This window comes from Ailuropoda melanoleuca, chromosome 12 (assembly GCF_002007445.2).
Source record: "Ailuropoda melanoleuca isolate Jingjing chromosome 12, ASM200744v2, whole genome shotgun sequence".
In the NCBI taxonomy this organism is placed as follows: domain Eukaryota; kingdom Metazoa; phylum Chordata; class Mammalia; order Carnivora; family Ursidae; genus Ailuropoda; species Ailuropoda melanoleuca.
Genome location: NC_048229.1, coordinates 852239 through 868084, shown reverse-complemented (window position 1 = coordinate 868084; position 15846 = coordinate 852239). Strand labels below are relative to the sequence as shown.

At 47.6% G+C, this 15846-nt stretch overlaps 1 protein-coding gene across 1 annotated transcript in view; it reads left to right on the top strand.

Moving 5' to 3' along the window:
• EP400 (E1A binding protein p400) overlaps positions 1-15846 on the top strand; it is a 98733-nt gene that overhangs the window by 8992 nt on the left and 73895 nt on the right. Inside the window, 4 exon segments of the mRNA XM_034638629.1 lie at positions 200-365; positions 1125-1176; positions 3119-4464; positions 5980-6090. Of these exon segments, the coding sequence (XP_034494520.1) occupies positions 3154-4464; positions 5980-6090 (1422 nt within the window). The 5' untranslated portion in view covers positions 200-365; positions 1125-1176; positions 3119-3153.

Below are 15846 nucleotides of genomic sequence, written 5' to 3'. Positions count from 1 at the left end.
TTTACATGTAGCAATGTTCATGCTTTAGCGTGTGGCCCCGTGACTTTGGGCAGACACGTTCGTAACCATGTCCCCAAATCAAGTGGAGAAACGGGTCCATACCCCCAGATTCCCTCCTCCTCCTCTCGAGTCAGCTGTCCCCCACCTTCAACCCTCAGAGTCTGTCTAATCTCTGTCCCTGTGGTTTTGCCTGTTCCAGAATATGTCGTGTCCGTGACCTGCGCTGCATGACCCTTGGGTCTGGCTCTGCCCCTGGTGTCTCGCGATTCGTCGTGGCGTGGGTCTGTCAGTAGTTGGGTCCTCACGTTGCCGAGGCGTGCTCCGTGTGAGGCTGCGCCAGGGTTGTGTCCCTTCTCCAGGCGAAGGTCAGTATTCAGATTTCGATATGTTTCAGTGGATAGCTCTTTGATTCACATCTCTAACAGAGCAGAGCTTATATCACGTAATTGGTGTCCACTTTTTTCACTTAATATGTCTGCATGTTTTTCAGTTTTATTAGTTTCTGTCTAGAACTTGGACACTGGCTATTTCTGGTTACCTTTTTGTTTTCTTTAACTTTTACTGTATTCTGCAATGCACGTTTTTATGCACAATTTAAAAAAATAGGTAGGTGAATTTCCTCAGTAGAGATTTCCAGAGATACTAGGACTAGGTCAAAGGTCATAGGGTGAGTGGGTTGCCTCTGCTTTCCCAGCCGTGTCACCCACCCTGTCAGGCATGTCCTGGGCTCTGAGCCCTTTGAGATCTCTGCTCTGTGTCCCCGTCTGCCTCCCACACCCCCTTAGCGGGGGTTGGCAGGGCGCAAGCGGTGTGATGTGGCTAGCGTCTTTGCAGAGTGGGTGTGGAAGATATTTACTTCAGTCTGTATTGCTTTTATTAGTGGTGAGGTTGGACATTCTCCTTCACGCTGGTTAAGTAGATGCTTTTCTTATGTAAACTGTCTCTCGTCCTTATTTCACTTTTCTGTGGGATTGCGTGATTTTCAGTTTGTATGAGTGCTTTCTGTAGTATTAGTGGTAGCCCCCTGTCATAACTACCCCAAATATTCATGATTTTGATGATTTACTCTTGAGTTTTAAACATTTTTAAATTTTGCATGTCTTCAAATCCATCTGTTTTTTCAGATACAACTTTACTGTTTTAAGTTTAGGAGCTTGAATTCCCTTCAGAACTTTAGTAAGTATTCAATTTTGTATTCTCTACATATTCCTGTTTTGACATTTCAATAATTGGTATAAAACTTGGGATGTTACCTTATAAGATTCTTCATTTATTTTGGTGAATGATTTGTGGTGAGAATTTAAATAGGATTTTCACTCTGTGTCAGTGGTCGTGACATATTTCCCCCTAAGTCTTACCTTCCCCTGGTTTTGTGAATTGTCGTATATGGGAGAGCTGGTTTCGGGCCTGTATGCTCTCTGCTGGGAACGTACCCTAAGGAAATGACCCTAAACATGCCCTCATGTGTTTGTTTATCATGTGCGTTCTATTTTTGTGCCAGTTCCACACACGTCTCCTCATGACGCTTGTTTACAAGGACCAGGGGCAGAAGCTCGTTCTGACGGCAGCGGGTGTGCCGAGGCCCCCGGCCCTGAGCCACTGTGTGGGGCTGCTGCTCGGGGGCGAGGGTGGGAGTGTGTGAGGGTGCTCATGCCGGCCGCTCCTCCCATGACTGCCTGGTTAGACGGGTGTGCTGCAGCTTGCCCATGATCTTGGGACTCCGTCTTCAGGGTGGGCCTTCTGAGCAGAAAGCGCCTTTTCTGCTGCTTTGACACCAATTCTTGTTTCCCCAGTCTTTGCTGGTGTACACCTGATTCCACGTATCCGTCTTTTGCAGCCAGGAGCCCGGGACTGTAGGAGCCTTCCATGTGAACGTGTCTTTTTGTGTTGTAACTTTTGTAACTTCTGGTTTTTGATGTTTATCCCTGTCTTCTGTGAGATAGGTCGCGATGCCCTGAGGATGACAGGGCTGGCCCTCTTGCTTGTCTTGGGGGCAAGGTGGGAGGAACACCAAGACACGGGGAGCTAGGTGTGTCAGTTAAGACTTGACAGTTTCCAATGGTGGAAGGATATTTCTGTCCCTGTGACCCTGCCTCAGTGGGGAGCGGACAGCCCAGGGGTCTGTGGGGGACATCCTGTCCCCAGTGGGGTCTTCTCCCTCGCAGACACTGAGACTCTAGCTGGGTCTGACTTGGAAGCATTCTGGGGTCCCGCCTCAGAACTGGCCTCCTCCTGCTCAGCCCTATCCCGAGAGCTGACCCCCAGTACGTGTCTTCCTCTCCCCCAGCACCTCCCTAGTCCTCCACACAATGCAGTGCTTGGCCTGGGAGCCTCTTTGCAGCTATGGTACCAGCTCCAGAGACTTTGCAGACCTTTGAGGGAGACTCTCCCAGAGCACAGGCCTGAGTCCTGGCAATTCTCCTCCTCTCTTTGAGGTTCGAGGCACCTTCCTGTTTTGTTCTGGCTCCTACAACAGGTCTGAGGCGAGGCTTTGGCGCCCAGCCCTGGGCCCTTTCCTTCAGGAGGTTAGGGTCTGATATGTAATGGTTGCTCTGTGTGTCTGCAGTTGATGTAGCCCAGAGTTTGGTGGGGTGTTCTGTTCTGGTGAGGGGGTGATGGCAGCATATAGCCTGTGCCTGCATTTGGCAGCAGTCATTGACTGCCTCCTGGTGCCTGGCGGCGAGCAGGGTGCTGTCCCTCCCCCGGGACAGATGAACAGGCAGCCCCACTGCATGTGGGAATGGAGAAGGGCCACCGGGCTGGAAGGCTTCTGGGAAGAAATGTACTGGTCACTAGTGCCAGCGCGGAGTTCAGATCCTTTTTGGCCTTGAGCTAGCAATGCTGGTTACCTTCCACGGTAGCTGGCTGGGATGACCCCACAGTGGGTCCCAGCAGTGACCCAGAAGGACCTGTCCCTCATCTGTGTTGAGGGGCATCGTCTCCAGTGCCATCTCTTTCATGGCTCGGTAAGAATTCCTAAGATTCATTTGTGTCAGATGCCAGTCGGAATGTACCTTCAGACTCTCTCTCCAGTGCTGCTAAACGGTGCTCGTAGTAAGTGCTGATCAGATGCTTACGTTTGTCTTCAAGTAACTTGATTTCAACTTTGATTTTTCAGGAGAACATTAAGGTGGATTAAAAAGGGGGGCGATAATGCACCATGGCAGCGGCTCTCAGAGTGTCCAGCACCAGCTGCAGAGGTCCAGGGCCTTCGCCAGCAGCGAAGGAGAAGAGCAGCAGGCCCACCCGAATCCGCCCCAGTCCCCTGCCACGCCCTTCGTGCCGTCGGCCAGCCCATCCGCACCTCAGTCTCCCGGTTACCAAGTTCAGCAGCTGATGAATAGGAGTCCCGTGACGGGGCAGAACGTGAATATCGCCCTTCAGAGCGTCGGACCAGTCGTGGGAGGAAACCCACAGATCACGCTCGCTCCTCTGCCACTCCCTAGCCCCACTTCTCCAGGTTTCCAGTTCAGTGCCCAGCAGAGGCGCTTTGAGCATGGATCTCCGTCATACATCCAGGTCACCTCGCCGCTGTCCCAACAGGTGCAGACTCAGAGTCCCACCCAGCCCACTCCTGGGCCGGGGCCGGGCCTGCAGAGCGTGCGGGCGGGCACCCCTGGCCCTGGCCTGGGCCTTTGCAGCAGCAGTCCCACCGGGGGCTTTGTGGACGCCAGCGTGTTAGTGAGGCAGATGAGCTTAAGCCCGTCTGGTGGCGGGCACTTTGTGTTTCAGGAGAGCTCGGGCCTCGCCCAGATGGCTCCGGGCACCCAGGTGCAGCTGCAGCATGCAGGGGCTCCCATCGCGGTCCGAGAACGGAGACTGTCACAGCCCCACGCACAGTCCGGGGGCACTGTCCATCACCTGGGACCCCAGAGCCCTGCGGCTGCGGGTGCGGCCAGCCTGCAGCCCCTGGCCAGCCCCGGCCACATCACCACGGCAAGCTTGCCACCCCAGATCAGCAGCATCATCCAGGGGCAGCTGATCCAGCAGCAGCAGGTGCTGCAGGGCCCGCCGCTGACCAGACCCCTGCTCCCTGGGGTCGGGGTCGGGGGGGCTTCGGCCTTTGGGATGACCTCCCCACCGCCCCCCACCAGCCCCTCCAGGACCGCGGTGCCCCCGGGCCTCTCCAGCCTCCCTCTCACGTCTGCGGGGAATGTGGGGGTGAGGAAGGCCCCCAAGAAGTTGGAGGAGATCCCCCCGGCCTCTCAGGAGCTGGCCCAGATGAGGAAGCAGTGCCTGGATTACCACTACAGAGAGATGGAGGCGCTGAAGGAGGCCTTCAAGGAGTACTTGATCGAATTGTTCTTCCTGCAACACCTTCAAGGGAACATGATGGACTTCTTGGCTTTCAAGAAGAAGCACTATGCCCCGTTGCAGGCTTATCTTAGGCAGAATGATTTGGACCTGGAGGAGGAGGAGGAGGAGGAGGAGGAGGAGGAGAAGTCTGAGGTTATCAACGACGAGGTGAGAAACAGCAGTTTAATAATGAGAGGACCATGCTTCGCAGATTTGAGTCTAGCAACTGTAAATAAAACATAACCCACGAGCCTGGGGTGTTTCTAGGACGTGGTTTCATAAGGTTTGATCCAGGAATAAAACTGAAGATGTGTTTTGCTCTTTTCCTGCATGGAGGGGAGGAGCTGCTCTGGATGTCGGGAGGAGGATGCAGGACAGCCCTGTGAGCAGTGCTGGTCCAGGACCGAGCGCTTGGATCCAGAGCAAGGTCATCCATTTTCCAGAGGCTGGCCTGGCATGACCCAGCTGTCCCCCGTAGTCAGCTGGGGCTGTGGGTCTTGTCCAGCACTGAGGCTGGAGGTGTGGACACCTTCTGGCTGCTTGTGTCGATTTTGCATTTTACTTAAACTGGTTCACCATTAAAAACACCACAAATGTGGTTTTTAAGCAGGGATTTGAATCGCTAGGTTTTTACAGTGTATCAGTCACGATTCCACATCACTAGGTGTGTCTGCATGGTGTCTTCATGATGAAAATACAGTTGTTGTGGCAAAAACTGTGAGAATTTTTCAGTTTTTAGATGTAGTCTCCAATTGGAGGTATTTTAAACTCCCATGTGTGCAAATACCTACTGAGTGATATTTAACATAGAATCTTTTTTAGATAGTGAAATTTTGGGGTGCCTGGAATGGTGCTTCGTACATCCCCCAGTTGAGATTTTTCAATACTGTAGTGATTGCTAAGACCCTTCTACTTGTATTTCCTGAAAAAGGAGCTAATCACACCAGGGCGGTAGTGAGGGCGACTGTAACGCACTGGGTCGTGTGCTTTGTGTTGTGTAGTGTACGGTATGTCGGTGGGGCTTATTTCGTTTCACGACACAGCTGGAGCAATTGGACTCTTTGTCAGCTCTTCTGCAAAGAAATCAGCCTTTGCCGAGCAAAAGCTGGTCTCTTTGCTCTGCCGTCCTCATTGAGATTTATGGACATATCTGTGTGGCTTTGCCATTTTGTGTTTTCCTTAACACCCTTTCCAAAAAGGATCATTTTTATTTTCCAAAAGGTTTTTATGATTATTTTGAGGATTACACCTCTGTTGCCATGAAATAGTGAAATTCAGTTCTCTCTGTTTGTACGCAGTGTTGTCTGTAGGCTCAGTCCCCCTCATCTGTGCTAATGAAGACACCTGACCCCCCTTTTTTGCACCTTCCTGCTGAGATAGACCCACGCACGGTGGCAGTGGGGTGGCTGCCGTGCGGATGGTCTGTGAGGGCATGAGGGCTTTGCTGCTCAGAGACTGCTGTTCCCTTGTTTATAGTTGGAGGTTGCAGAATCTGAGCTCAAGTTGGAGTTCCTGTAAGATGTGCCCTGGAGTCAGTTCGGTGTCCTTTTACAGGATTTCATGCAAAAGCATTCCATTTTTAAACACCAGGCATCACTGAGCTATCAGCAATAAAATTCTGACAAAATTTTGAGCAGTCTTAAAAATTATGTTGCCTTTTTTTCTCAAAATATTTTCTCTCAGGTAAAGGTTGTGACAGGAAAGGATGGGCAGACTGGTACTCCTGTTGCTATAGCAACCCAGCTTCCGCCAAATGTTTCTGCTGCTTTTTCATCCCAGCAGCAACCGCTTCAGGTACTTTTCGATGGTTCTCAAATGTAGCCTCATCCCAAACTTTCCTCCATCCAGATATTTTAACCTTCAATTTTACTATTTGCTCTCCAGCATTTTTTTCCAGAGCCCATTCCTTATTTTTAAAAAATTAAAAAGTCTTCCTGCATATAAAATGATAAAATTAAGTTGCATGACTAAATGCCAACATGGATCTTAATGCATTCTTATTTTTTCTGTGTTGAGTGTGACACATAGTAGCCTTCGCATGCATGTCACCTAATACTTACAGTCCTGTGAAATGTGTACTCAGGATTCCTTGTGTGCTGTGTTTTAAATGTTGGTTCTTTCCTGTGTCTTTTATCTGTATTTTTAAGAACAGTGCAAAACAGAACAAGAAAAAAAAGATTTAAGCAGGTGGTAACTTGATGTTTTCCGCAGCTGGAAGAAACGCTGAAGTCAGGACCTTAGGTCCCATCCGGGTGCCCACTGAGCGCAGACTGAGTAGTGTTAATTGTTTGGAAACGAAATTATTCAGTGTTACGTCACTGATGCCAAGAGGCTGAAAGAACAGGTCAGATTCTCCCAAGAGGGAATGGATGGTCCTTGTTTTGGAGAGTAGTTTTATCTTGTGGTGATACGTTTTTTTAAAAACTTTTTTGATTTTAATTTTGCTGTAATTTCAAACATAGTGAAAGTTGCAAAAACAGTTTTCCAAAGAACTCCCTTTGTGCCCTTTACCCGGTTTCACCAGATGTGCACTTTTGGCCCCTCTGTATTGTTTTCCCTCTACTGTATGTGTATTCACACACGTCTGCCCCGAACTGGGCGACTGGCTGTTGCGGATACCGCGTCATGCACTTTTATCTCTAATGCTCTGCGTACCTTCGGTGAGAGTGTTCTCTTGCCTGACACAGTACAAGTCATGTCAGGAGTACGACCGAGCCAAAGCTCAGATGCGGTTTCTGTGTCTTGACCTGATGGTGCCCTTTATAGAGCTGACCCTTACACATTGCAGGGGCACCGTATAACTTTTGACTCCCCAGAGACTTGACTCCTGTTAGCCCGCTGTTGACTGGAAACCTTACCGATTAGCACATATTTTGCCTGTTACGTTTTATGTACCGTATTCTTGCAGTAAAGCAAGCTGGAGAGAAGAAAATCATAAGAAAGGAGAAAATACACTACTGTTCTGTATGGAAAAAAGTCTGCATGTATGTGGGCCTGCACAGTTCAAACTCGCCTTGTTCAAGGGTTGGCCGTGGTGGTTTTACCCTGGTCTGGGATCACTGACCGCGCGTCGTTGTCATGCCTCCTCCGTCTTCCTTCATCTGGGCTGGCTCCTCAGTCTTTCATGACCTTCACGTTTTTGAGTTTAGACTCGTTATTTGACAGAATGTCCTTTGATACCAAATTGATATCTGGTGTCCGATATCTTGTATCTGACGTGGGCTGTGTCCTCGAGGGGAATACCACGGAAGTGACGCTGTGCGCGGGTCGCACTGCCGTACCAGGAGGCCGTGAGATCAGCGGCCTGTGACTGGCGATGCTCTCTGCGACCACGTGGTGAGGCTCGTGTCCACCCGGCTTCTGCAGTGGGAGGTTCTTAGTTTTTCTTTGGTAAATGATAAATAGCTTGGGGAAGACACTTTGAAACTCTGTAAATGTCCTGTATCTCATTAAACTTTTAGCCACTAATTCCACCATCTGGCCAGAATCTGTTTTCACCTTAAAGATTGCAGAATGGATTTTCTAGCTCCGTTGTCCCTAATGCATTGATCAGTTGGCTTTCTGCTGTTAACAGTGAGCTTTCCTTTTTCTTCCATTTACATATTCATATGTGGATTTTTATTTCAGTCAGTGGGTTATGTCACTAATAGTATTCATTTATTTAGACTTACTTAATTCAGTGGAACTCCCTCTTTTTTGTCTGTAGTTCTGTTGAGTTTTGCCAGACCCACAGAGTTGTGTAGCCGCCCCTCCCTCCCTTTGCTCTCTGCCTCTGTGATTTTGCCTTTTCCAGTATGAAAGAAGTCTAGATGGAGTCATACCACATGTGGGTTCTGTCGCTAAGCAGTCACGCTGTGCCGTTTACCAGTCGTCTGTTCTTTGCTAAGCGGTGTTTGGTGGCATGGGTGTCCCCGGTTTGTCTCCTCATTCACCCGCTGAAGGACAGTGGGATTGTTTACTTAGGAGTAAAGCTGCTGTCAGTGTTCACAGAGAGTTTTGTGTGTGTGAATCTAGGCCTTTGTTTCTTCTGGGTACATACCTCGGAGGCAGATTGCTGGCTTGTGTAGCAAGTGTAGGTTTGAGTTTATAAGAAACTGCCAAACTCGCCCTGGCTGTGCCCTGCTGTGCTTTGCCGCCCCCAGTGGAGGGGAGGCCCCGGTGCGTCCTCCCTACTCGGCTCCAGTTGTTGCGACGCGCCTGAGTGCTTGCTCTTGGTGTATCTTCTTTGGGAAAGTCTGAATCCTGCGTGTGTCACTGTTAGGTTTGAGAATCCTTTGTGTGATGTGAATGCAAGTTCCTTGTCACTTACAGGTTTGCAGGTGTTTTTGCCCATTCTAAAGCTTATCTTTCTCTCTTTTATGCTGTTTTTCCAGAGCAGAACTTTTATGTTTTGATGCAGTCAGTTTTACCATTTTTTTGGTTTTATAGATTGTGCTTTTGGCATCCTAAGAACTCTTGGCTCAGCCCGAGGTCACAGAAACCTCCTGTATTTTCTCCTGGAAGTTGTATGGTTCTGTGTTTCACATGCACATCCACGATCCCCTTTGAGTCAGGGTCTGTATTATGTGGCAGACATATGTGGAGGTTTGCTTTTCTGCATGCAGATTTCCAGTTGTTCCAGCATCATTTCTTTCTTTTCTTTTAAGATTTTATTTATTTATTTGACAGAGAGACAGCCAGCGAGAGAGGGAACACAAGCAGGGGGAGTGGGAGAGGAAGAAGCAGGCTCCCAGCAGAGGAGCCCGATGTGGGGCTTGATCCCAGGACCCCGGGACCACGCCCTGAGGTAAAGGTAGACACTAAACGACTTAGCCACCCAGGCGCCCCCAGCACCATTTCTTAAAAAAACCGTTCTGTTTCTCTTATATTGACCTTGCATCTTTGCTGAAAACGAGCTGATTGCTGTCTGTGTGGGTCTCTTTCGAGACTCTCCAGAACTCCCTTCGTCTGTGTGTATTGCTGATGCCACACGGTCTGGGCCACTGTAGCTTTGTAGTAAGCCTTGAAATCAGTGTGAGTTCAACCTTTCTCCTTTTTTCTTTTCTTTCTTTTCTTTTCTTTCTTCTTTCTTCTTCTTCTTTTTTTTTTTTTAGTGGTTTTGGTCATTCTAGTTCCTTTACATTTTCACAGAGATTTTAGAATCTGCTCTGTAGCTATCTGTGGAATTTTGATTTGGATTGCATTGAATCTGTTTACCACTTTGGGGAGGAGGGATATCTTACAATATGGAATCTTCCAGTCCAGGAATATGGCATATCTCTCCCTTTGTTTTGGTCATCTTTGATTTATTTCATCAGTGTTTCATAGTTTTCAGCATGCCAATTCTGTATATTTTGTTAGATTTATAGTCAGGTGTTTTCTAGTTTTTCTGTGTTTTTGTAAGTGGTAGTTAAATTTAAAAAAAAATTGAAATGTTCATTGCAGGTATGTAGGAATACAGGGGATTATTTGAACCTGTACTCTGCAACCTTGCTAAACTTGTTTCTTAGTTTTAGGAGCTTTTTTGTAGGTTCCTTGGGATTTTCTACGTAGAGAATCATGTCTGTCAAGAAAAGCAAGATTCATTTTTTGTTTTCCTGTCTATATGCCTTTTATTTATTTTTGATTTTTTGCCTTATTGCAGTGGCAAGCACTTCCAAATACTCTAAGTGGAGTGGTCAGAATACTTATTCTTTTTTTTTTTTTTAAGATTTTATTTATGTATTTGACAGAGAGAGACAGCCAGCGAGAGAGGGAACACAAGCAGGCGGAGCGGGAGAGGAAGAAGCAGGCTCATAGCGGAGGAGCCTGATGTGGGGCTCGATCCCATAACGCCGGGATCACGCCCCGAGCAGAAGGCAGATGCTTAACGACTACGCCACCCAGGCGCCCCCAGAATACTTATTCTTACCTTCTTCCTGATGTTTCAGGGGAAAGCATTTAGTGTTTTGCCACCAGTCCGGTAGATAGTGCAGGTTCTGTAGATGTCCTTTACCAGGTGAGGGAGATTTCTGTATTTCTAGTATTTATCATGAATGGATACTGAATTTTGTCAAATGGTATTTCTCCATCTATTCACATGAACATGTGATTTTTCTTCTTGGGTCTGTAAAGAAGGTGAGTTCTGTCACAGCAAGGTATAATTTATTGGCGGGGAAGGCACAGATCCTAAGTGTGACAGCTTGTGGAATTTGTCAAGTGCCGCTGTAACTCACGCCCATCAGGTCTCCTTGTGCCCCCTCCATCATCTGCTGCCCAGCGTCCCCCCTTCTATTACCGTGTGTTTTGACTCAATGGAGACCTTCAAGCTGGTCCTCATGCACTATTGACATATCCTGGTCACTCTCTGAGCCCTTCCTGACTTGCTGGGACGAAATACTTGAGGTTCATCTTGTGTTTTCCTTGATCTAGCCCAGAATCAGTCATTTCTGCAAGGGGCCCGGTCCCCTTTGGTGGGGAAGAATAATTTGAACCTGATATCAGGTGCTTCTTGGGATGAGTTTGATGCAGTTGAAGATAATATCTTTTACATTTGAGATTGTGAGAGCATGTATCAGTGGGTGTTTTTCCTATTAATGTGTGCTGGATTGTAATGCATTACTGTGTTTCTAGACGGCATTGGTAAGTACTTGCCTAAGGACAGTGGCACAGCGGAGGGCAAGGAGTGCCTGTCAGCTTATGAAACAGACACGGGGCTTCCTTGGTGACATAGATTAAACCACTGTGACTTGCCATCACACTCACCAGATCACCAGAAATTAAACTGGGCAGAATCTGCTGATGTAGGTCAGTGGGATTCTCATCTATTTTTGATGGGAGGATAGCGTGGAGACGTTTGGAAACATTTTGCCTGACCTGGAAGAGGTGAGCACGGGCAGACCCTTTGTCTCGACAGCATGCTGTAAGAAATTTTTGAGTATCTCTTCCAGAAACCGGGTATAATAGTGTTCCTAGTGGCACTGGTTGGAATAGTGTCCAGTTGGAAGGAACTGAATGGCCACTGGCAGGGGGAGCAGATCAGTGGATCATGCATTTCGTACAGAGGAATGTCGATGAGAGCCATCAGGAGGGAAGGGGTGGCCACAGCGCCAACACGAGTGGCTGTGTGCGGGCTCGGCCACACCTACGGAACAGAAGGGCTTATGGGAGTTCTGTGGGAAGCAAGCCAGAGGAGAACCGTGTGGAGGTGAGTCTGTAGGTGACAGCATCACGAGGTGTTCACACACAGCTCAGGTGGTGGGCACCTTCGTGGTGCCCAGGGTCTATGAGGCGTAAGCAGCAGTCTGTTTCCTGAGCCTTGGGATGAGTACACAGGCAGTTACTTTATTTTTATTTTTTAAAATTATTTATTTGAGAAAGAGAGAGAGTACAAGTGGAAGGGGCAGAGGGAGAGAGAGAATCTCCAGCAGATTCCCCGCTGAGTGTGGAGCCTGACGTGGGGCTCGATCCCATGATCCTGAGCTGAAATCAACAATTGGACACTTAACCGACTGAGCCACCCAAGTGCTCCTGCGGGTGATTGCTTTATTATCACTCTTTTAAACTTTGTGTATTTATTTTTCTACGTTCCTTCTCCACATTTTATTATGAAGAAATTCAAACGGAAAGTTTGAACAGTGTGTTCAGTGAACAGCTCTATTCCACTATGTAAATTCCAATAGTTTTACTATGCATATAAAATCTCATACATATGTTTTATAATTTCTTTTGTATGTATGTTGTATGTCGTAATCAAATATTTAAGAGGCTAAAAGAAGAAGACCAAGGAGTCTCCAGTTTGAATTACAGATCTTTGACGCAAACACTGGTGGGTTTCTCAGGAAATAGGAGAATGGAGTCAGTCAGAAAAAGAGTTGAAATGAAATGAAAACGTCCCTTGTTTTCTTTGAAAAGAACATCTCAGTGTGAATTTTATTTAAAACCAATTGTAGAATTTTTAAATTGACCAATCTGTTTTGACTAATGAAATGCTAGAAATTCAGAATTTTCTCTATTACATCTGTATTAATTTCTGTCTGCTTCCAGAAGACTTTGAGGGAGTACTTTTGAGTGCAGGTGTCCTATGGTGCGTACGGATACGCACATATGTATGTGTGTTTATTTATAAGAAAAACCATTGTAGGTAGTGCCTTGCAGTAACTCTGTGTTAGAGAAAATGAATAGTTACCCATGATTCCATCCTTCTAACACAGAGATTTTTGTTTGCTTGGTTTGTTTAGTTTTTGAGTGCTCTCCACACTGAATGTGGGGCCTGAACTTACAGACCCGAGATCAAGAGTCATGTGCTCCACAGACTGAGCTGGCAGCCGGCCGGTGCCCTTCATAGTTTTTATATTACATCTGTGTCAGTCGACTGAGTGTATTTATGCTTTTTAAAAATGTTATTATTTTTTTAAAGATTTTATTTATTTATTTGACAGAGACAGCTAGCGAGAGAGGGAACACAGGCAGGGGGAGTGGGAGAGGAAGAAGCAGGCTCCCAGCTGGGGAGCCTGATGTGGGGCTCGATCCCAGAACACCAGGATTACGCCCTGAGCCAAAGGCAGACGCTCAACGACTGAGCTACCCAGGCGCCCCTAAAAATGTTATTTCATTTAACAAATACTCCTTAGGTTTTATTCACTTGTAATAATTCTCATTCTGGCAGCTCCTAATATGCCATCATTTTGAGGAAATGCAATTCAGTAAACTCTTTTTCTAATTTTAGGTTATATCTTTTTTATTTAGAAAAAACTCACAGGACCGGCATTAGTGAATCAGGAAGTCTAAGTATCTTTTTTTTTTTTTTTTTTAAGAATTTATTTATTTAGGGGCGCCTGGGTGGCACAGCGGGTTAAGCGTCTGCCTTCGGCTCAGGGCGTGATCCCGGTGTTATGGGATCGAGCCCCACATCAGGCTCCTCGGCTATGAGCCTGCTTCTTCCTCTCCCACTCCCCCTGCTTGTGTTTCCTCTCTCTCTGGCTGTCTCTATCTCTGTCAAATAAATAAAATCTTTAAAAAAAAAAAAAAGAATTTATTTATTTATTTGCAAGAGAGAGAGTGCGCACAAGCACGGGTGAGGGGCCGAAGGAGAGGGAGAAGCAGACTCCCCGCTGAGCAGGAACCCTGACATCAGGCTCCATCCCAGGACTCTGGGATCATGACCTGAGCTGCAGGCACATGCTTCACCGACTGAGCCACCCAGATGCCCCTACTATTGCTCTCTTATTCTTATGTTTGTGTCCATATTTTATGTGTGCAGTTGCAAGCTCGTAGGTGTAGACTGGACAGAGGTTGGCAGCTCAGGTGTAATAGGCATGCTGTCAGCACGAGTGCTTTCTCTGTTTGTGCTGTGCTCAGTTTCCCTGCCCAAAGGTGAGCCCGGGGAGGCTGCTGGTAGAAGCTCGAGCTGAGACATGGTGAGCCATCCACTCCAGAGCTCTCCCCACTTGCAAGTCCTTGTGACCCCACTCTTGACTGCACACCCGACCTTGCAAACCACAGGCCCAGTTTATAGTTGCTTGGTGGTTTGGTTTATTTAAATTGGGCAGAAATTTACCCCTGGTTAACCACCAGCTGTCATGACTGCTCTTAATTTCTTTGTCCAGAATAATTTAGCTTTGCTCCTCTTTCAGGTGGCAAACTGTCTTTTTTGTGAGCTACACCTCCAGTTCTCTCAACTGTTCTTTCTACTGGTGTGGCTTCTAGACTCCCTGTAAATTATACTATCTTCTATGGATAGTCTGTTTTGATGCTCTCTTAAAACGGACACTCAGAATTCATTTCCCACCAGAGAATCTCTATTTTCTGTTTTTTTTAAAGAGTTCAATAAATGATTGCTAATTGAAATCAAGTTTGTATTTTTTTTTTAAGATTGTTTATTTTTGCAAGAGAGAGAGAGTGAGCGTGTGCGTGCATGAGCAGGGGAGGGGTAGAGGGCAGAGCAGGGAGCCCGATGTGGGACTCGATCCCAGGACCCCGGGATCATGACCTGAGCCAAAGGCAGATGCTTCACTGACTGAGCCACCCAGGTGCCCTCAAGTTTGTGTTTTAAAGACTGCAGTATCTTTCCCAGTAGAATACTCAGGAAGGCAGTATAAGAGAAGGCGGCATCATCATGAAGGCCGGAGTCGGGGGCAGCGGGGAAGCCTGGAGAAGAGAGGCTGGCCCCACCTTCCCTTGTCTGATGAGCACACGTTTATTTCAGTGACGTCCATTGTTTCGACCTTTTCATGTGGATGCCTAGTTCCCCAGCACCGTTTTCAGGAAGACTTTCCATCCCCCTTTGGGGGTTGCAGAGCTTTGAGGGGGTGACCGGGCAGTGTGAGCATGCGTTCTCTGGGCTCGGCCTGGCTTTGGTCGTCTTCCCACCCATACGCGGTGCGCCGTCGCCCTGATGGCCCGGCTCCGTGGACGGATGCCAGGTCCGCTCCTCCTCCTCTCTGGGCACTGTGCTTTCAGTTCACAGACTCTGCTTCTCATGAATTTGTCTTCCGCATAGTGTATTCTTCAGTTCCGGCATCTCCATTGGGTTCTCTTCCTTAATAGTTTCTTCTTTTGGGTCACGATTTTCTCTTGTTCTTCATTGCAGTATGTTTTCTTTATGTCCTTGGGCATACTTCTTTTTTTTTTTTTTTAAAGATTTATTTATTCGACAGAGATAGAGACAGCCAGCGAGAGAGGGAACACAAGCAGGGGGAGTGGGAGAGGAAGAAGCAGGCTCACAGCGGAGGAGCCTGATGTGGGGCTCAATCCCAGAACGCCGGGATCACGCCCTGAGCCGAAGGCAGACGCTCAACCGCTGTGCCACCCAGGCGCCCCTTTGGGCATACTTCTTAAAGCCACTGTCAGGCCCTTACCGCTAAGTCCAGCATTTGCGTTGCATGGAGTTTGTGTCCATGAACTGTACTCTGGGCATGGCTCATGTTTTCCTGTGTCTTTGTGTTTGGGAGAGATTTTGGATGTCATGAGCAAGAGGTTGTAGAGACTCTGGTTTCTGTTAACGGTCTTCCTAAGAGTATTGATCATTTCTGCTTTCATAGTTAATGTGATTGAATTTTAACTCTCCCGGGTCAGGGCCCCTGAAATCCCGGTGTGGTTGTGTTGGCCTGTGCTTGGAGTCTTTGTGTGTTCTGCTTTAGGAGGCAGCCTAAAGTAGGGAGACAACCTGGGACCTCCCTCTGTGCAGTCGTCTCCTGGGATGATTCCCCTTCCTTCTGCTGTGGGTTCGTGCTTTCTGTCCTAGTGGTCTTCAAGCCAGTGAGGCTCGGTGTGTCTGGTTCTGGGCTGGTCCACGCAGCACAGGCTGGGGCTTGCCCTCATGCCAAATGCCGTGAACCTCTGTAAACCTCTCCTCGTTCCATTCCTTTGTTGCAGGCGTCCAGTCCCATCCTCCAGAGTTCATATCTCTCTGGAGCATGTGCAGTCTGATAGGATCACTTGGCTGTTACTGGACACAGAACCCTTTATCAGTTTCTTTTATTTTAAAAAAAGCCTATTTTTGATTATAAAACTATGTGTTCATTGTAGGATGTTTGGAAGATTTAGAAACGTGCACGCACACAAATTATAACTCACCTATAACCCTGTCCC